Source organism: Melanostigma gelatinosum (genome assembly GCF_949748355.1).
Source record: "Melanostigma gelatinosum genome assembly, chromosome: 9".
NCBI lineage: Eukaryota > Metazoa > Chordata > Actinopteri > Perciformes > Zoarcidae > Melanostigma > Melanostigma gelatinosum.
Genome location: NC_136642.1, coordinates 12792310 through 12814249, shown reverse-complemented (window position 1 = coordinate 12814249; position 21940 = coordinate 12792310). Strand labels below are relative to the sequence as shown.

The window sequence follows — 21940 nt, the reverse complement described above, 5'->3', positions numbered from 1 at the left end:
TGTGTGTGTGTATGTGTGTGTGTGTGTGTGTGTGTGTGTGTGTGTGTGTGTGTGTGTGTGTGTGTGTGTGTGTCAGAGAGCGAGAGGTAGAGATAGAGAGGTTTGGTGCTGTAACAGCTGCTAATTATTGCTGCTCTATATTTCACATAGTCTGTTTGATCTCCTGTCCTGTGGAGAGAGATAGGCATTCCCTGTTTCTGTTTCTCACAAACTCACACAATTGTAGACACACACACACACACACACACACACACACACACACATACACACACACACATACACGGGCAAGCTCAGTGGTCACGAGGAGGAAAAAGAGGAATTGTGCTCTAATTACCGAATCTCTGCAGGGGTTGACTTATATTTCGAGCCAACACCTCAGGACTGGGAGTGTACATTTTGTGTCTTGTTTTTGTTTCTGTATTTATGTCACCGCTTGCTGCGTGTTGGGCTGTGTTCACTAATATCACACACTGCAAATCAATCCAATCTCTCAAAGCACTCTGGGTAGTCCAAGTCCATGGACCATCTGGATGCCGCTCTGTTCTCCTCTGCGTTCTGCTCCCCGAGTGCCGGCCACTGTAGCTGTTTGGCAAGCAGCTTTAAAATGTCTGCGCCTGGTCAAACTGGACGTGAAATGTGCTCAACCAATCAGAGAATCTTGCATTGAATAGGATAATATAACATAATAGCACTCAATTAAACCGATTTAACTTTAATTGAGTGCTATTAAAATGGTACTTTCTAAGTCAATGACTGACACAATAAAACATTTTCAGACTGATCCTTCTATAATTTAGAAATGGAGAATAAAGACATTTTAAACATGATTTGCACCTTTTTATTAAATGAATTGCTACACTTGCTGGACAAACCTATTAAATGCCATCATTGTCTTTTCTTCAGACACTCTAGAATCGTGTTTTTCAAGCGTTCAAGATGATCACCAGTTTAGGATATGAGAAATCTTTAATTCGGCCACAGAGTTTTCTTTGTTTACTCTTTTTTGATATTTGCTTCCTTTGTGAAATACTGTATATGTTTTACCTCCTGTGACATCTAAAACTTACAGCACAAACAGGAAAATTCCCTTCCCAACTGACATGCTCACAGTTCATAGACATGCACTCTGTGACAAGGGGTTAAGTAGACATTGATTCAACCTAATGGGTCACAAGTAAGACAGGTTTGGATAGTCCTGGGCCTCACTTTGAGATGGGGTAAACCACACAGTAGCTTATTCATCATTGTTTTGGAACATGTTGCAACATGTTGCACGATAAACATGAATCAGACAGAATAAGAAAAAAAGCATTTCAGACTGTTCGTTTTCACCCGACATTTATTGTAGCAGATCCGATTCATTCATTGCTGTCTCAACAACAGAGTTGTTAAATGCTGTGTCGAGGAAAAAAAAGGCTTTCATTTCACACATGACAATGACAAGAAAAGAAGTGTTTGTATCACTGATCTGTTGATTGTGGAATAAGCATTGTACCGCTGGTCAAGGTTGAATCCACATTTTGTTTTATTGTATCCCATGATTCTATTGTCATTACCCACTGCCATATTTACACTATAGAGACAAAACAGGTCTTTACATGTGTCAGATATGGAAGGTAGTTTCCGTCCTTCTTATTGTGTATGTGGCAGTGCAGAAGTACCTCTTATACACGCACAGTTGCGCACACTCAAATACAGCACACGCCAAGGTTAAAATGGATGTGCTAGCCTACCGGTCCCTGGAACGTCATTTATGTTTGTTGAAAGTCACACTCTAACTCAGATAACCTGTATGAAATGGAGATAAGGGGATAGTACTGTCACTCTTTCTTGCCCCTCTGTTTCTGGCATGAAGGCTACTTCAAAGGGCAGCCGGTCTGTCTGTGGTTCAGAAGGAAAGAGAGAGGATGACACAAGCCCAGCTTGTCTTTGAATAGCAGGTGCACCTTTCCCTTTATTCTGGCCCTGAATGAGGAATGATGGAAAAAGCAAAGGATCAAAGTCTGTTTTCACTATGTCTGCTTCAACACAGCAGAGGCTAGATCGAGAAACACATTTTCATTTGAAAACAGTCAATAGTTGGGCTGTTTGTGTGTAAGTGTGTGTGTGTGTGATTGGAGTTGATTCTAGTGAAAGCACTGACACAACCCCATTTCAAAGAGCAGGCTTTCGTCCAAACCAAAAAATGTTCCTCTCTTTCACTCACTAGTCTGTTTTGCCAAGGAAGATAAATAAACATGGCAGCCACTCTTTGAAAATCACAAAGCCTTCTGTTGAAACCTCACTGACCAAGCTCTCTCCATGAAAGACTGCGGGTTCAAGGGTTGCAAGGCTAGTTGGGAGAGTGGAGCGAGTGGGGTCGCATGGAAAGCGGGGGACTGGGGGAGGAGAGGGATGGGATGATGGGACAGCAGAATGGAGGGAAACAGGGAGGATATGGAGAAGGGAGAGAGGTGAAGGTGATGAGGGAGGGATGGGTGGAGATGGAGCAGGTGGTGAGGCAGCTGAGCTGGGTGTGGGTGGATGGAAGGAGAGTTGGAGGAGGTGGAAGAGGAGGAGGAGGGGTGCATGGAGAGGGCTGCGTGTTGTAAAATGATATGATGGAGGCTGGAGAGAGGGGGGAGGCTCGGGACTCTCAGAGCCATGGGCTGAGTGAAGTTCTCTTGTGGGGCCACATGTGGAAGTGGGAGACTGACCTGGAGGGTGTGCTGTGTTTGCATCGTGTCTGTGTGAAGTGACTGGGTTTGAGGCTGTGAAGTGTTGTGCGCAGGTGTGTATTGTTCCTCTACAGTCCCACAGCTCTCTGTCTGTGCCGCGTGTGTGTAGTTTGTCTCCGTGCGTATATCTGCGCTCTCTTGCATCTGTTCCAGGACTTTCTGCATGTGCTCTCTCGCCTGCTCTTGCAGGAGGCGGTATTTGTCCATCTCCTCAGCAGTAAAGCTGATTGGCAGAGCCGTCTCTCTACCTGTCTGCTTGTCTTCAGTCCTAATCCGCGTCAGGCAGAGATTTGAAGTGTTGCTGGGGTTTGACTCAACCGTGTCCAGAGGACATTTTTGACTGTTGACGACCGCTCCAGGATCCATTCCACTGCCCCTGGTCTCCTCCTCCTCCTCTCCCTCCTTCTCCTGACTCTTCTCCAGCAACCCTTTGTTCCTTCTGGCCTTTCTCTGGATTGCAGGTAGTTTCCCTATGAGAGGGAGAAGCAACATTCTGGCTGGTTTCTGTGGCAGAGACTTACTCGGAGATAGTCCTGGAAGAGTTGTGCCTGACCTGCTGGTGTCGACAGGGGCAGAGGGTCTATGTACAAGGTCAGACTGTGTATTGGGCTCCTTAAGTTGAGAAGGGCTTGTGGTACAATGGTGTGTGTTGAGGCTCGGGACTGTGGGAGCAAAACAGGATCTGTGAGGCGAGGAATGAGAGAAGGAACAAGAGGTAAGGCCGGATGAAGTGGACATAGGGCTGCTCTGCTTTTTTGCCTCCTGAGGGGCCTCAGATGAGAGTCCTGGAGCTACGGAGGACGTCCTGCCGGAGCTAACCGTCAACCCATCGGCTGTGACTCCTGAGCAGGTACTGCTCCTGCTCCACTCCCAGCTTAGCTCGGATACGCTGGTGCTGCTGCAGGGGCTGCAGGAGCGCGGGCTGTGGCACCTGCTGGACTGTGTGTTGATCACACTCTGGGGGCTGTATGTCTGAGTACTTGTCCACCACTCAGGGCTGGAGAAGTGTCCGGAGCGTGAGCGTCTGGTGCCTGCACATTTCCACACACAGCCCGGGCTGTCTCTGCTCTCTGCTCCTGTCCTGGAGCCTGATGTGGATCTGTGTGTCCCCCTGTCTTCCCAGCTGTCACTGCTGCCCCATGTCCATCTGTCCACACTGCATCTGTCCCAGTCTACATCTTCTGTGCTCAGACGTCGGCCTCTCCTGCCCCAGCTGCTCGGGCTGCTGGGGCTGAACTTTGCCACCCGATCCCATTCCACTGCTCTGTTTCTCGATCTCCACCCACTTCTTGACCTGCCCTCCTCACTACCTCGAGGATAGCCCCCCCTCAGCCACTCCCATTGTTCTGTGTCTGAAATCGGGCCCCTGTCTCTGTAACCTGAATGCCCTCCCATGTTCCTGCCCCTCTCCGTCTCCTCCCAGACTTCACGATGCCTCAAACTCTTCCGCTTACTATGAATGGATTTCCTGTCCCCGTGGAGGAGTTTTCTCTTTCTCGCCGGGCTGCAACCACAGCTGTTGTCAGGGTAACAGCAGTCAATGAAACTCCTGGGGTTGCTATGGTGACCCCTTTCCCAAAACAGCTTTGAGTTACATCCTGGTGAGAAAGAGTGCAAGAAGAAGTGAGACCGCGAGGGAAAAGTCACTGCACCGCCGTCTGGCTTTCCCTCCCCCTCGTTGTGTCTGTCTGCTGTGTGTCTGGCGAGCTGGGAGTAGGCACTGCAGTGCTCTGCCTGTGACTGGGATTCAGTGCTGAGGCTCCTGTGAGGCCTCCTCTTCCTGACAGGGACAGATACTGGCTCAGCCTCACATCTTCCCAGGAGACAGCTGCTCCCAGCTTCCTGCGACCTCCTCCTCCTCATCCTCGTCTCCCTTTGCCTCCTTGTCTTCCCCCAGCTCCCTCCAGCTTCTCCACTCCTCTCTGTGCCAATGGAGACTGTAGAGACAACACTCCTCACTTTGCACCTTGCTGATTGGAGCTTGTTTGAAGCTTTTTCCCTCTCACCCCTCTTCTTCTTCCCCAGCTTGTGTTTCTTTGTGCTGGCTTTCCTCTTTTTGCGTGACACTTCTGAGACGCCCACGTACGGCTGTGGAGCGCTGGCACACTTGCACATTGTTTCACTCCCACAGTCACACCTGGACGGGCTGGTGCACATCCTCTGTGTGCCAGGCTGGGTGACAGACTCTAATTTACAGCTCAGAGATATGATGGCTCTCTCCCTGATCCCTCTTGTTCCCCCTAATCGGCCTCTCAGTGGATTCTGGGAGTTTGTGTGAAAGCTGTCACTATGAGCGGGGTCAAATGGATGGGTGGCTGCCCTCACATTATCATCCATACTTAGGGAGCATCTTCCTCTTTCCGGTCTTGTTTCTGACGATGAAATGTTTTCGTTCTTTAGCAACAGGTGTGCTTCTGTCTCCACATCGATTTGATCCTCAGCTTCCTGTATGTGTGCGTTCAGCTCTTGTCTTGTCTGTCTTTCTAAACAGGAAGGAGCATCTGGTGAAAGAATAGCTGGCACACGTAGGTCTGATTCATCTGAGAGAGCAGACAACTGATTTTGTTGTGACTCCCGCAGATCTTCTGTGAGTTGTTGTGGGTTCAAACAGAGTGGGTTGCAGCTGTAGGAGATGTGTGGTTGAGACTTGGTGACCATAAGCAAATTGACAGGCCATCTCAGACGGTTGGAGCCATCTTTCCCCACATACTGACTCTCCTCCATCCGCCCCTCTGTTTCTGGCTTTCTGTCTGTCTCGCTATCCGTGTGCTCAGTGTCCATGTGTGACCCTGTTAGTGCTGTGCCCCATAGGGCCACCTGGGTCTGTGGTAGCAAGCATTGTGAATCGTGGCTCTGATTATCAGGTGCTGCTGTGGAAGTAGTAGAGTGTGCTTTCACTGCATCTCTTGTTTCAATCTCCCCCTCTTCTCTGGCAGCCTCTCTGGGAACTGGCCCTGTGTCGTGAAGACTAACGCTGTCAGATCTGGACTCATGCTTTTCACACTCACTGTGTTTCCCCTCCTCTGTTGCCCCAATTTTCCGGTCAATGTTTTCCATCATCATCTTTATCCTTTCTTTCATTTGTTCCCTCTTCTCTCTCTCCTCCTCTTCCAGGTCTGAGAAGACAGAGGCAGAAGGCTCAAGCCTGGGCCCTCTGCGTGAGAAGCAGAAGGACACGCCAAGTCTGCCTCCCACTTTCCCCCGCCCAGGGAGAGGCAGCTGGGGATGCAAGCCCAGGCACGACTGGGGGTACACTGCAGAAGGGTCCGTATTGGATGCCGGATGTGTGATTAGTGGGGACTCAGCTAGAGCAGTGGCCAGCGGCATCTGGGAGGGAGATTGACATGGATCTTCTGGCGGGTGGCTGAGACGTGCTGATCTGGGTAGTGTAGGAGGGGGTCTATGGGTGTGGTTGAAGGGTTCAGGTTTGTTCTCAGGGATGCGGTTGCTTCGGTCCTTGTCTTTATCTTGCTGCTGTCTCACAGCCCTGACTGCACTTCTTAGTCCAGAAGTGCTTCCTGGGACTCTGAAACAGAGAGTGATAGAAGTGTTCTTGATTTGAATTGATTTAACTTCACATCACTTAAACTTGGATTATTTCAAATAATTATAATAATAATAATTAAACTGTAATTGATTGAATTGATAGATGAATTCAAATAATGAGAATAATACCTTAGTAGATAGATAGATAGATAGATAGATAGATAGATGGATGGATGGATGGATGGATGGATGGATGGATGGATGGATGGATAGATGGATAGATGGATAGATAGATAGATAGATAGATAGAATAAGTTTTCCATTGAGAAAGGAACAAAGAACCACAGAAAGAAAGACATGAAAAAAAGAAGAGGCTTAACATTGGCATTCACAGTAATGCTGCTCACATATTGCGTGATGATAAGAAAACACATATAATTGCACAGGGAATAGGCGTAATCAAGATGATTATAATATGTATGATGTATTGTTGTTTTTTATCCGTTGCTTTGATTGCTGTCGGTATGCAAACACAGAGGCAAGCTTTCATCGTTCAACTTGTTTTACTCATTCAATTACGTCTTAAAAACACCTTTTTTCTACTTCATTAAAAGACCTATTCTCCTACAAATCGTCTACTCTCAGAGCATCAATGTGTCTTCATGTTATATTTACTTCACCTGTGGCCTATCTAGGACAACTGGGTGCTCTAACGTCTGTGGATACATCCATCAAATGAAAGAAACGTTGACTGGATGTGACACACTCTAACCCCTCCGGACCCCTGCCCCTGGTCTCATTAGACTAACACACTGCCACAGACACACAAACACACTCTCCTCCCACTCACCGCTGGGTTTCCTGTTGCAGCTGTGCGAGCTGGTGCAGACGTCTGAGAGCCTTCTCCTGTTTGCGCTGGTCCTTCCATGATTTTGAGGTCACGTTGCGAGCGAACTCCCTGTGCTTGAGTTCCTTCAGCCTCTGCAGGAAGTGAAAATGAAGGGGTACAGAGGGAGAGACAGGAAGCGTATGTGGAGGGCACAGGGTAGCGAGAAGCACAAGAGTTGGACAAAGAGAAGAGAGAGTGAGAAATTAGTTTCCGTAAGCTCTCTGCAGGCAGCTGTCTTTCAAACCTACACATCAGTCAGCAGCGTTTGCAGATGTTCTCCTGCTAAGCTCATGTCCCATTAACTCCATTCAGCCTAGAATAAAGCATCTTTTTCCCAACACACAGCTTGAAAGCAAACACATCTCAACTGGTGGATAGCAGATTACATACGCAGTTGAGATGAGTGGCATGAGTGATTTAATGACGATGATTTTGCCACTGCAATTTCAAAAATGTTCAGCCCTCCGTCAGTCGTGACAGCTTGGTTTGAAAGACAATCTGATCCAATGACTGATCTGCTCTTTAGCCGGAGTGCAGCAAAGGGTACATTTGTCGTTGCTGAAATTACACATTGACAAAATAACCATCTGAGACATCGTGAAGAGATGTCTGCTGGAAAAATGCCAGTATGTGTGTGTGTGTGAGTGTGTATGCACAAATGCAAGAACATAACTCGCATACCATGGTAGTGAGTAGTGAGTGATTTCATTTTGAGTAAACTGGTGGGTCTTCATCCCCATCATAGTGCATAAAAAATAACAATTCGCTCAATTTTGAGGGTTTTTTTGTGTGAGTTCTCATGTGTGTATTTGTACATGTGTGAAACTATGTGTTTATAACCAGGTGTGCCAGTCCTCAATGATTCATTGCCAATGATTGCACAATGATTCATGCCTCTCTCTCCAGTTTCCTTTTCTGACACACTTTAATCCCTCCTTTATGCTTGGCAGGTGTATGTGTGTGTGTGCGTGTGCATGTGCATGTTGGTGTGTTCTACGTCTGAAGGCTAAAGAGGGACTAAGGAGTTTGGGAATAGCTGCAGTATCGTGCACCACTATCCCTCTTATCTCCCGTCTTCTTCTCTCAACGTGCAATCCACCCACGTCTTATACATTTAGGATTTGTTGTTTATTTTATATAGTTGTGAATTTATCCTGTAGTATAAGTTGCAACAGGATTACACCACTCTCACTTTTAGATTATGTTACGCTATTATTCATCCATATAGTATGTATTGCACAAACACACGCACACATGCACACATCAGATTAGAGATCACGTGTGTGGTAAGGAGTTTTGAGTGGCTTTGATGCTAAACTCATTCTATGGGAAATATTAATCATGTTCAAGCAGAGAGGCATACATAATGAACGATTGCGGACAGAGCTAGGAAAGAGGAGGAAGAAAAGATCGGAGTAGCTGTCCATGGCAATGACTGAGGGAGAGAGAGAGAGAGCAGTCTATAATAGATGGAATGTATGAAGATGCATTCTTCCTCCTTGCATTTGCGCTCTGCCAGGTTATTGTTCTCTCTTAAAAACAGATCCCACTGCAGGGAAACCTGTAGCTATATTTAGAGCCAAACAAAATGTTGCACACAGAACCATTTTCACAGAGCACACAGTGCAGAGATATTTCCGTTTCACACTTTAAAGTGGATACTTTTGTCTTCAAAGAGGATGTCATGTCCCCAACAGCTTGAAGCGATATCACTCTCCAACATGCCAGTCTAGCTATGCGTTGTGAAGCTCAATCCATCTGTCAAAGCCTCGATCAATATTCCTTTAGATGTGTTAAGGAGTGCTCAGGCTGAGGCAACTACAGCTGAGTCAGAGTTGATTCATTTCAAATCCACAAGGGCCTTAGAATGAGGATTGGTGTATTCTTAGGTAGCATGTGAGGGGCCATGCTAATGGGCTGATTGCCCTTTTATTTAAAAGGGAGTATAATTATCTTGTAATGAGCAATTTCTGTAATCAGCAGTAAATGCTGATGAAGCGCTGCATTCAGAGATGTTCATCCCTGAATCGATGACAAGGAAAGGAGACAGAATAAACGCAATCAGCTGCCATTCTCTAAAGCCGATACTCCTGCAGGGAAGCTCGCTTCAGCTAGAATTACATCTGTTGTCTGCTCAATAGTGTGCATGCATGCCTGTATGTGTGTGTGTGTTCCTACAGTGCCAGTGGCTACTGTCAGCTCAGTGCCTCATGCAGCTCGTTTCATGTCCCTGCCGCTGGCTAAAACAAAGCGTTAACATTGGCCTGCAGTTGCTTCGATTCATTTTGAAAATACAATGACAGTGAAGGAACAGTCTTATTTCATGTTTATTTCATGTTGCACAGTGTGGGTGTTCAGAAGTAGCAAGTGCCTCGGCTTGGTTGAGAGATTGCCTGTGTTTGAGGGCAAGCGTGTACACGGGGAAGTGCATGTCTGTATGTTTTCGTATGTGAGTGTATGCCTTGGCATGACAACAGATAGCTGTGGGACAATGTGCTATCAGCAGAACCTTCAGCTTTGTTAGTCCAGAGTGGAGGTTGTGTATGAAAATGAACGTGGAAGCAGAACGCAGGAGAAAACCTGCTTTTCCTAATGGTCCATTGGCCTCATCGTGTCCAAACCGGAATAATAGAATCATACTTGAGCAATGCTAATAGCCCCGTGTTGTATTTGGTACAGAATATTTATTTCTCTTTTGAAAGAATTGCAATTTGAAGAATAAAGTGCATTTTGTAGCAGCATGCTCATGCACCAGATACATAAATCAAGTGCTCTAAATTTTGAACCAGAAAAAAAAACTTCCATCTACCGTAACTAAAATGGAAAAGTGTCTATTTGTATGTATGCACTGCACTAGTTATTATAAATGTGGGACTTTGATTTTAAGATTTTAAATTCATTATTTTAAAATAAATACTGTGCACCGTATGATTAACAACATGTTTCAGTTGCTACGAGTGTGTTGATATTATGAGTATCTGCCACAAGTCCCACCTCTGTGTGTGTGCTGTAATGATGATGCGGTTGTCACACTCCTACTGTTGCCTGCTGGGAAACTGTACCCAATGGGCAGATTGACATGGAACTGTAAAGTAGAATTCCGTCAACATGCATAAAGCTAACACACCCACATTCCATGACAAGAGATCATAATAAATGTCTGCATGTGTGCTGTTACATAGCATGTGTGTGTGTGTGTGTGTGTGTGTAACTGCAGTGCCGGTGCATCCCGTGTACCTGTTTGTGTGCATGGTCGTAGGAGTTGATGTGGTTGTCAAACTCCTGGTGTCTGAGGTACTGCTTGTGACACAGCTCACAGTAGAAAAGAGCCTTCAGATCCTCCACTGAGCAGCCCAAAGCCCCCTCTGCATGCTCCTGGAGGAAGAGAACGACGGAGTGAGTGCATTGGAGGGGTAGGGGGAGAAGGGTTGAAAGAATAGCAGATTGTTAGCCATTTAGAGAAAATCTGCATCCCAGAGACATCAGCAGTAATAGCCTCTACATGTGCTCTGCATAAAACTGTTAAACAGCTTCCCATTAAAGTATGCTGCTTCTGCTGCTGCTGGAGGTTGGACAAAGGCACTGAAGCCCTGTGTTCATGGCAACTTGAGCCTGGGGACACATTTAATACCGCCACTGTAACAGAAGCCTGTGTATGTACTTTAATGGCAAATAGTCGGAGTCTGACTGCAGGGAAAGTGGCAATTGTGGCCGACAGAGAGAAAAACTGAGCTTCTTAAATGTACAACTTGGTCTTTTGTACACTGGTAAAACCGTGCACTTGAAGAACTTTCAGACTAATACACACATAGAGGCGCGCAAATAGCGCATGGACATAGATACACATTCTGGACTAATGGCACATGGACCTCAGGGGATAAATCGCAGAGGGCCTTTTTTGGGGGGTTCGAGGACGTGCACCGTGTTGTGTACAACAGATGTGTGTGCTTGTGTGTGTGTATATGCGTGTGTGGGCGCGTGCACATGTTTAGGGTTGTGTGTGCATTCATGCCATGCTCTGCTTCAGAATGTAATTTCCCTGAGGCTGAGGGCTGCCAATAAACGCTATTGAATTCTGTTCTACACTGACATGATGGGAATTTAATTTGAGGTTGTCACTTTATTCTCTCACTCTCTGCTTCTTTCCTTCCCTCCGTCCATCTCTTGGCTTTTTCTCCCTCTCTTTGCTCGCTCTCCTGATTTCCCAGCCTTTTTATCCCCACTAACTCACTCTTTATTCTTTCTTCTATCTCCCCTTTTATCCCTTCTATTTGCATTTTTCTCTCTGTCTAGCTTGTTTCCTTTCTGTTTGGTGAGCCCTAGGTCATGCAGTGACAGGGTCTATTGGCCCCAATTTGCTTCAGTAATATGCCTGCACGCAGGAACAGAGGTGAGAGGAAAAGAGAGGGAGGATAGGAATGCAGACAAGAGAAGAAATGACCCCTGCCTGCCGTCGCAGGCATTCACACGCACGAACACCTGGCATTATTATTACCACAGAGTAACAATCCCTGTTCATGGCATTACTTTTCACACATATTACAATTATAATTACATAATAATGATGCACACACACACACGCACTCACACGCACACACACTCTTAAACACACATACAGAGAAAACACTGTGTGTGTGTACCGCCGTGGTATCGATCTGCCTTGCAGGCTTACCAGGAAATGATCCAATCATCCAGAGCGGCCTTTCTTTGAGTGGTGCCAGGGTGAAGAGATTGAGATACTGGAAGCTGTTTATTTGTCAACCGTTGGGCTTATGCAAGATTAGAAGCTGTGTAAGTGCATGTCTTCATATACCGGTACTCATTTTATGTGTGTACATGCATATTTCTGCCTACTTGCCTTTTTACCCCCGAACCCTTTCTTCTCACATCTCTGCATTCTGTCAGGGTAATTATTTTCAAGAGGGAGACATTTATAGAGAAAGAGGGGTGTATGTACATGAGAAAAGGTGTGAATGCAAAAAAGCAGAAAATGTGTGTGTGTGTGTGTGTGTGTGTGTGTGTGTGTGTGTGTGTGAACTCAAGAGCCATTTGTTTATGTCGGAGACCTGGCATGCATTTTCCTGCTGAATAAAGTCATACATGAGAGCTTTCATTTGCCTTAAATAAATACACCTAATATGATTTCTATACCCTTATGCACCAACACAGAATGAATAGACATGCTTACAGAATTACATCCACACAAACACACATATGCATGCACACTCGCACATAGTCTGTCAACCTGATATACCAGTGCTAAATGAACATAGACCTCAATTTACCTCACCAGTACAAATGTGTGTTGCAGAGAAAGCACAGCTGATATCTGCAGACCTAAACCGACAGTGATTGTTTGCAGGATTATGTGTGTGAGTGTTTATGCGAGGCTGTGAATGTGAATGAGCTTTTTTTCTGCTCTTCGCTTATCCTCAATTTGTGCGAGAAGTGCCATGTTATTCCTCTTCATAGCTGAAATTATGCCAGAAATAAGAATCGTTAAGAAACCATAACTGGAGTTTCCGGCACACACACACACACATGTAATTCAATCTCCCGAGCTTCAGTGGAAATGACCAGGTCACGCTTTAAAGTGTTTTGCAGACGTGGTATGTCAGCGTTTGGATATGTGTGGAAAGTAATGACATACAATGTATTCACAAGAAAGTCTTTAGAACGACACAGTCCCTTGAGAAACCTCTGGGAGTTCTGCAGATCAAAGCTTTGGCGGCAATCACCTCACTGCCATCTGCAGTCAAACTGCCCTTTTGAGCTTTTATGGAATATAAAATAAAAAAAATGACTCCCTCATTAGTTGTAAACTTACTATAAGACTTATGGAGATTTCAAAGAAGCATAATTAAAAGCTTTTCAGAATTCTTCGTCTGGTGATCTTGACCTTCAAGACTGCTGATCTACACAGAGAACCGGAGACCGCTTAGATAATATGCTGATCACTGTCATAACTTAACTCTTACTAACATCTTGACAGTAAGCTGACTGCAGGTGGAACCTCAAGGACCGAGAGAGGCTGCATTGAGGCCAAGTCTGCAATTGGAATTAGCTTTAACCACATATGCCATCAGCTATTTCTTTTTTTTAAAGGTTTGCTTTTTTTCTTCAGCCATCTACTAAACAATGTGCTGTTCTTCAAAAAGGAAAAGACAATTCGACAGAACACATTTAAAAATTTGTTGGGAATGACATGAAAAGCATATACGATAGAAAACATTGGAAATGAAGCAACTTTAATGCTCAGAGTGATGAATACTTGATGTACAGGGAATTGAATATGTTCAGTGCAGTTTAATCTTTTTAAGAATTTGCTACGATTTAGTCAATTACATTAAAATAAATAATTTAAATAGTTTACAGACATTTACTGCACTTGAGCTAAATTGTTTCACTCGTCTTAATGGTCACTTTCTCAGTAGTTGTAATTACATATTGAACAGTAATTCCATGGATGGCTGGACTCCGATCCTGGACAGAGAGGAAAGATTTACAGAGTGATTTTACAGCATAGCCACTCTTTTGAGCAGTGGCGGGCCGTCAGGGCCTGCAAGGCCTTCTCTGCTGGCCTAAACATAATCACAAAGCTATTTATATTTTTTTTTAAAAGAAAAAAAGATTTATAATTTATTTTATAATTTAATAATTTTTCTTAAATTCACTACATGTATTATAATTTATAAAAATATTTTCCCATTATCTTATTTTCTCATTGCACAGCTATTGTCTTCCTCAGTTGCTCTCAGTTGCTCTCAGTTGCTCTCAGATCTCACCTCTGTGTCTCTTGGTAAGAACAGAGCCAGAGGCCTGCAGACTCGGCTCTGCCGCCAGTGCAGATTAAAGTACATGGGGACGATATTGTTGATTGTCATAGTGTTCAACCAATCAGATCTTTAGTTTGACATGTTGGGCGTATTCTTTGACATGTCAGCGGCTGCTAGCGGCCTATAATGCCGTCAGCATTACATGCAGCTCAGTGTTCATCTGTAGCTTTCCCGTTCGGTGCAGTGTGCTGTGATTGGTCAGTGGGCGAGCGCTTGACTATCATGAACCGTAAAAGTTGCAGCTGCATGAGTGAATGTAGCAGTCGGAACATGGCTGGACTTGAAGTTGGGACAGGTTAAAGCTGTCAGCAGGAAGAGAGCCTTGAAGCTGTCATCTTTCCAGTCCATGTGCAAGGAGAACTCGTCAGGTTGCTCCAAGTAACAAATGAGGGGGTGGAATGTGTCGCAGTCGGCAGAGGCTGATGGGTAGTGAATCACATCACGTGATTCAGGTCAGCCAATCAAAATGCATTCTGACTGAGTTGAGCTGAGTTGAGATGACACAAGGTGCTGCGAGGAGGAAAGACACTGCAGAGAGGTGCGTTCATGTTGTGAAAGTAAAATCCTATGTCACTCTCTTTGGCTCGCGGCTTGTCATTAAGGAATGAAGGCGGATCCCACAGCCAGACCAGCTGAGAACATTATATTTTCCTGAATTTAGGCTTTTGCATTCTCTAAATGCTCAAGCGTTATTCAAACGACTCGTACCGAACGGTTTAATACGAAGACGTACATAGTTACCGCCTTAAAAATGAGCTGTGGCGCCACAATGTGGTTGTAAGGTGGTATTTCAGCTGCAGGACCAGCAGTGAAGGCCCAGGTATAAAATGCACGGCCCGCCACTGCTTTTGAGAGGATTTTGCTTCTTTAATGTGATGTATTTCCTGTTAAAACGGGATGTTTGGCTGGGGCTTAATGCACGGAGTGATAGAGGCTCAAAGAAATATAATTTCCAGCATTTGAATTTGTGCTCCTTCTGACTTAAATTGTGTTGGCTTGGACATAGTGAGAAAAAACTGTTCATATATGATAATTGTTGACAACATGGCACCACACGTTTTAATTGCAATCTTGGTTCAGTATGAAATTCAAAACATATCCAAACTAGCAAAAACTATGCCTCAGCTTACATAACAAATCCAGAGAGAGAGAGTAAAAGAGAGCAGTAGCAACATAACTGGTAGATTCATAACTGAAGAGTACTTCGACTGAAGGGGGGAGATAAAAACTTCATGAACATGGCTTACTTCAAGGAAACTATTGTTCTTCAACTGAAAAAAACAAAAAACGTTGCTTAACAGTGTTGATTTATTATGGACAAAATCTAATGAGTGGTGCTTTTTATAAAGCAATATTTGGAGAGTACAAGAACAGATCTCTGAAAAACATAAAGGACATCTGCTTATTTTAAGATTACTTTCCGGACGATAAGCCGCTACTTTCCCCCCCACGCTTTGAGACTGCGGCTTATACAACGGTGCGGCTTATGTGTGGACTTCTTCGTAGCTTTGCGCCTCCAACACATTTAACATAAATATGAATGAAGTAACTTTGACGTTTGACCTACCTCTCACTAGGACTGTTAACAAAAAAGGTTGAACGGCAAGATGCTTTTAACAGTACTAAAGTTGTCTTCTTCTCTGAACATCACAACATGTCCGACTCGCTAGCTTCTAAGCTAATTTTAACATTACCGCCAATAAGGAAATGCTAACCGCGATTAGCATTGGCGAATATAATATATCTTTGTAGATCTTTTCATGCTTCATACAGACATACTTACATTACAGACTAAGGTCTCTCAAGGCTACCAAACGAAAGAAGTAAAACAAAGCAGCGTGTCTTCTCATTCAAATCTAAAAGCAACGAGGCAATACCGTAAATTAATCTTGAAAGTAAAGAGAGGAGAGTGACACAGGGACTAACAGTGACATTTACGAATTCAGAGAAATTCTAATTGCTACTGTGCCTTTGTGAGGACAATTCAATGAACAATTCATAACTGTTTATCAAGCCCAATTAAGTCTTGAATTGTTTTTGGCTATAATTATCACCCTAACTTGGCCACTGTAATGAATAGAAACAATTCCATGAGTGGTACAAAAATAATTCACCAAATCTGTTCGCTCCAGCTCTGTCCCCCCCCCCCCTCGCAGTCTAAATGCCTCTCTGTTTTCATCTCTGCCCTTTCTCTAAAGTGTCCCTGTGATTATCTCCGTCAGACACACGTGGAGAAAGTCTGGCAGTGTGAGAGTCTTGCGTTGCCGTGTTGATTTCTGGCCATTCTTCTGTAGCTAATGGCAGCTGACCTGAGGGCTAAGTTGCTTGTTACTGTAATGACCTGTAGATCTCGGCGACAGACACATTTGCGAGCACAAACACCCACACACACACACACACACACACATAGGAACACAGACTGCCAAATAGGATCGCTGAGTGTTAATGAGCTGGTATTTACAGCCCTAATGCATCTCCCTTGACTGCCTTTAATATGCCACTATGGCCAGTACCCACAGATTTATTAATCTGGCGTGTGTGCATGCATCTGCATGTACGTCCCGGCCGGTATTTTGTGAAACCATCTGATAATGTTGGTGTATCTTTGTTTGCTCCAGATCATTAAAGCCAGTTAGAAGTGTGGCTAGAACAAGCAGAGCAACCGCAGCCAAAACCGCAGATGTGTTGACCATAGATACGGTCCGACGCTTCTTTCAGCCAAAAGGACAGATGTGTTACCACCAGTGAGCGACGTCATCTCACACACTGCCAGCAACCAACTCTGTGAAGGAGACAGTAGACAGGCAAAAATAATTCACAAAGCAAGATTACCACCACATGCACAGACTATTCCAATGATCCAGAGTCAGGTGTGTCGTGACTCATAAACTGTGCGCTATCTTAAGAAACGGCCTCTACACACCATGAATCACCAGCATTCGTCTTTCCACTGTGTCTCGCTCAAAATATAACCCAATGTTCCGTCTCCCTCTGACCTTTTAAATTGAGCAGCATGCAAGACAAACAAACTGAATGAATAAATGATGAAGGGATTATATTTGCAAATTTGCCCTTTGTTGTTTCGTTGAAATGAGGTGTGCTTCTTCCTGGATCTGATCCTTAAACCCGAGATCGATCGATCTATCTTTCCCGAGTGTACTTTTTCCATTTAGTTGGGTCTGTAATCCTGCAAATGGCATTTGAAACAGAACAATCCCGAAGAGCTAAAGCTCCATCTTCCAGAATTATAAAGGTGCTTTAGTGACTTGATATGGGAATTGCATCCCTTTTTTTTTAAATAACCTCCAATTTTTGGGGATCCAAAAGCAACTTTACATTTTCAATAAACATAAACTGTCAGTGACTGCTTGAACTCTGAGATCCATAGACATCAGCAGACACTTAGGTAGCCTCTCTAGTCAGGCCTGTAGTGCAGCAATCTCTTACCAATTAAACAGATGTTCAGTTGGATTGAGATCAAGTGACTGATTTGGTAAAGAAAAGTTCACTGTTTTGCCTTAAAAACATCTCCATTGCCTTGTCTGTATGTTCAGGATCGTTGGGCCTCATGCAAGAACATGTTCGTATTCTGTTCAGATATTGCTCTTACTTTTTGTCCGAGGGCTCGTACGAGTGAGCCACGTCAAATTCAGCAATTGCTCCTAACTTCATATACCTGTAAACAACCACAGTAAACATGAGGAATGCCACCTGTGAGTAAATGAGCGTTCGTTCATGAGAATTGTAGATTACCATCATTAAAGCTCCAGTTTTATCATATAAGGCTATTTGTCCTGGCCTATATGTCCGGAAGTGTTCATTTATGAACGTGACACGAAAGGAATAAAAAGATAACTTTACAAGTTTGGAGATTTTGGTCGTGCTTTCAGAGATCCATGAAGAAAAATCTATACTTTATAACAGCGTCGGCCTGCTTAAGGGGCCGTGGAATGGAAGAAAATAACGAGCGCTGTTAATGGTGTGTCACCTGAGGCTCATACTGTCAGTGGAATAAAGGCAAAATAGTTCATTATAAAAATGCCTCAAATAATATGTGCCATTAAATGTGATGTTGCAGGCATTGCAACGGAAGATATTCCCCAGGACAACGACTTGCATAAACCTTCATGTGAAGAAACAGCCATCTGTCGGCAAATATTAGGACGCTCTCTTCCAAGGGCCTGATTCGCTGATAGTTTGTCGTGACGCACCTGGTTATATTTTTCAATTACCTTATTAAATACAGAGACAAATTAAACTTCAATTAGTGCATACTTTAAGTCGTTTTACAGCTTGAGATGTTCATACTGATACTGTAGTGTTATACAATAGGCAATTTTGAATGATATCATAATTCAAATTGCAGAGTCAAACAAGAAACACACGTAATGTGCAGCACTCCGTCTGTCCAGGCAAGACAGCTGATCGACTGCCTCAAAGAGGATTGCGTCACTATCTGTTGGAGTGATCAAACTGCGACTGTAATAAGAGTGTGATAATACAGATTCGAGTGAAAGACAAGTTAAGAAGATGAAGGTAATGAGTTTGGGAAGAGACAGATTTAAAGAACAGGATTAATGCGATTGCAGATTAGACGCTGCACTCTTAACGCTCGCCAAACTCACAGATGAGGGGAGCGAGGATGGCTGAGCGAGAGCGATTGGTTTCTGCTGTCGCTGAATTGAGGAATGATTGCTGTCTTTCAGGCATTTATGATTGGGTGAGCATTTGTGTGTTTGTGTGTGTGTGTGTGTGTGTGTGTGTGCATGTTCACTGTGTGTGGTTCATTGGTCCTATCAGGGGATAACATGAGTGCGCCAATAAGAGTGAGTGATCTTTTCTCTGGCACATTAGAGTATGAGTGCATGAATGGCAAATTAATGATGCCACGGACGAGAAGGCTGGAATGAACTGTTTGGTCTAACATCACACTCACACAGGGGAGACGCACACAAAGTCACTCTGTAGTGCACATCAGTCCGACTTTGTTAAAGCTGGTTTTGCTGTCCTCAAAGATTGTGTAGCAGTTAAGACCCTGTGCTGGCCGGGGATAGAAATCCCACCAGGCCTCTCTCTGCTTTCAACATCATGCTCTCCCTCCTTCCATCTCTCTGCTCTCCAGATCTCCTCCTTTCTCAGTGTGTCTTCGCTATCGTTCCCAACTTCTATCCAGCCCTCTGTATGGTTGCATTAGTATGTATGGCCTTGTAGCTCGGGGTTTAGAGGTTTATGTCTCCTAATAGACAGAGATTTGTCCTGTCACACCAACACCCCCATGAAGCTTAACGAGAGAGACAGAGGGAAAATGACTCCCTCCGCTCTGTGCATGGAGAGGAGAGAAACAACATTTATGTTGCTGTCATATCTCCAGAGAGAAAGGTTCCATTTCCGTACAGACAAATTATAAAGCTTTAAATTGTGTCTCTCATTTTTTTTCCTCCCACGCTTTCCAGCGTCTTCTTTCCCCCCTCTCCTGCTTTCTCGCTGCCTCTCTCTACCCCTTTCTCTTCCTCTTTCACCCACCGTGATTGGATTAAGACCAAAGAACCAGAGTGAGGAGATGAAGAGGGGATGAGAGCTTATTAAGCATGAGGTGAGATTACATGAGGCTGTACAGGAGGAGATCGAGGAGGAGGTGTGTGTGACCATGTGTGCAAATGTGTGTGTGTGTGTGTGTGAGGGGGTGTGCGAATATGGCACATTTCTGTATTCATCCTTGCAGAAGGTCGGGGGAGAAGATGGAGGAAGTGAGGCGTTTAGCTGTGGAGCACTTTAATCAAGGGGCGAGCAATCCTGCATGACCTACTCTGTCATCCAATATTGACGCCTGCCTCAGCCAGGCTGATGAATCATTAAGCCACTCATCAGGCCTGGGAATTCTGCCTCCTCCTCGGCCGATGACACTCATTTACATAAATCACACGCTGCTATTTTTCACACGCTCACACATAAACACAAACACACACCCACATGCAGCCAAACACACGAAGTTTATCGACTTTGTCTTGCTCTGTGAAGTGCATGACTCAAGCTTTTTTTTTTCAATCTGTTTCCAAAAACACATGTCTGCCACACCTGGAAGAGATAAGTAACTTCACGCTGCGATACAGAATTGAGAACGGAGCATATGCTGTTCACGACGAGCACTAAGTGGCTGTAACACCTGCACATTCAGAGATTAAAGAGAATATGTTCCACATCCTCCGGACCTCACATTATACTTGTTTCCGATTAGACAACAGAGACGTTTCACTTATCAATCAATCAAACACACGCAAACGCATAGCTAACTTTACAATTGGAGAGAAGTGCGTGAAACAGGAGGAATGGCTGAGAGAGAAACTAACAGAGGCAGAGAGAAGGAGATCTGATAGAGTTTGTGTTTACTTCTTGCCTCTGGGTTTTATGACAGAGGAAAAGTAGAGAATGTTCGGGAAATTGATGAATATCCATGGTGTGCAGACACACATGAACTCACACAATCCACCCACACGTTTGCTCTCATCTTTGTGGGGTTTCCTCTCCTCTCGTCTTACTCTCCTCCCCTGCTGCTGTTTCCATGTCTTCCCATTCAGCGTTGTGACTAATCCCGTACCACAGGGTAAGAATATACCTCACAGCAAGGGTAAGAAGGCCCCGTAGCACACTCTTGCAGGAATGTGCAAGCACAATCGCGCCAAATATACATACACAAACAGACAGAGGAAACAGGCACTCTGCCCATATAAAGGAGGTAGCCAAGGCCTGGTGGCTGGTAGCTGGAGGATGCTTGCAGACCACTGTGATCCTGCCATCCTTGCAGCGCGCAGCCAGGACATTTCTGCCCAGCGCTAAGCTGGGCGCCTGGCATCTCCAATCTGCTAAGCACAGGAATGCTGCTGCTCACGATAATGGTGGGTTGTTCTCGGCATCGTGGCTGATGTGAAGGCTGGTTGAAGCAAACGGCATGAATTATTGGTGTCTGCATCATGGCTCGTGCTGCTGGTGGAGGTAACGCTGACATAATGCGATGCATTGTTACTGATGCATGACCGACCCCGTGCTAGAATGTGCTAGTAGGTCCGATCTTCTTTGATAAATAAACATGAGAGCACACAAGAATGAACACAGTGTTATTATAATACTACATGGATTTCTGCCTCGCTTGTGCTCTTGTCTTTTTTTTGTTAACCTTCCTGTGTACCATGGCATGATACTGTGCCTTATGTGCACACATACAAGCAGTGTATAGGTACACGGAGATATAATAAGGTAATAGCTCAATAAAAACCTTTTTATCGGAGTCCTTGATCCTCGCATTGACCTTTTCATGACTTATTTTCCCCAGGGCTATCTGTCAGAGGTCATAAGGGAATAGTGAAAAGGTCAGGGGTAAGAGGCTGTGGCAGAGACAACTAAATTAACTAATAACTATTCAACAAAGCCCCACTGACAATACCGTTTTTTTCACAGGCAGCAGACATTCTAATTAGATTTGCAACTTCCAAATGACCAATGTACACACACGTTTTTTATAATAGGTTTTAAATCATTATGTCAATCTCTCAGTTCTCAGGCTATGAATTGAAGCTGTCTGTGTTTGTGTATTGGTGTACTCAGCAGCACACTATGCACCTAAACAGCCTATTCTGTGCAAGGCAAGGCAATGCAAAACATGGCAGCCTTGATCTTATGTCAACGATTTCAGGGAAGTGAAACCTATTCATATGCATTAAAATTCCTCTGCCACTTTGATCTATAAATGCAATGTGCCTGCTCGTCTTCTTTCAGTCGCAGTTATTTTTAAAAATTGGCCTTATGCACATGAAAAGTGGGAAGAAATATGATCTGAACATCAAGCTGAGGATGAAATCCAAGTTGTTGCTTTTTTCAGAAGGAGGTCCCTTGCTCTCTGCTAGGCTGGGAGTAATTCCTGGGCTTCTGCTCAACCATGAGGAGCTGGGTTTGCAGCCTCTATTTCAGTGAGTCATCTCTCCTCCAGAGAAGAGATAATTAATTTGTCTGAGCTGCTC

General features: G+C 44.5%; 1 protein-coding gene across 1 annotated transcript in view; it reads right to left on the bottom strand.

Moving 5' to 3' along the window:
* Positions 1-2332: 2332 nt before the first annotated feature.
* Positions 2333-21940, bottom strand: part of znf804b (zinc finger protein 804B) — a gene marked incomplete at both ends in the record, with an annotated part of 39261 nt that continues 19653 nt past the window's right edge. Inside the window, 4 exon segments of the mRNA XM_079276179.1 lie at positions 2333-2494; positions 2496-6243; positions 7054-7184; positions 10330-10467. Of these exon segments, the coding sequence (XP_079132305.1) occupies positions 2333-2494; positions 2496-6243; positions 7054-7184; positions 10330-10467 (4179 nt within the window).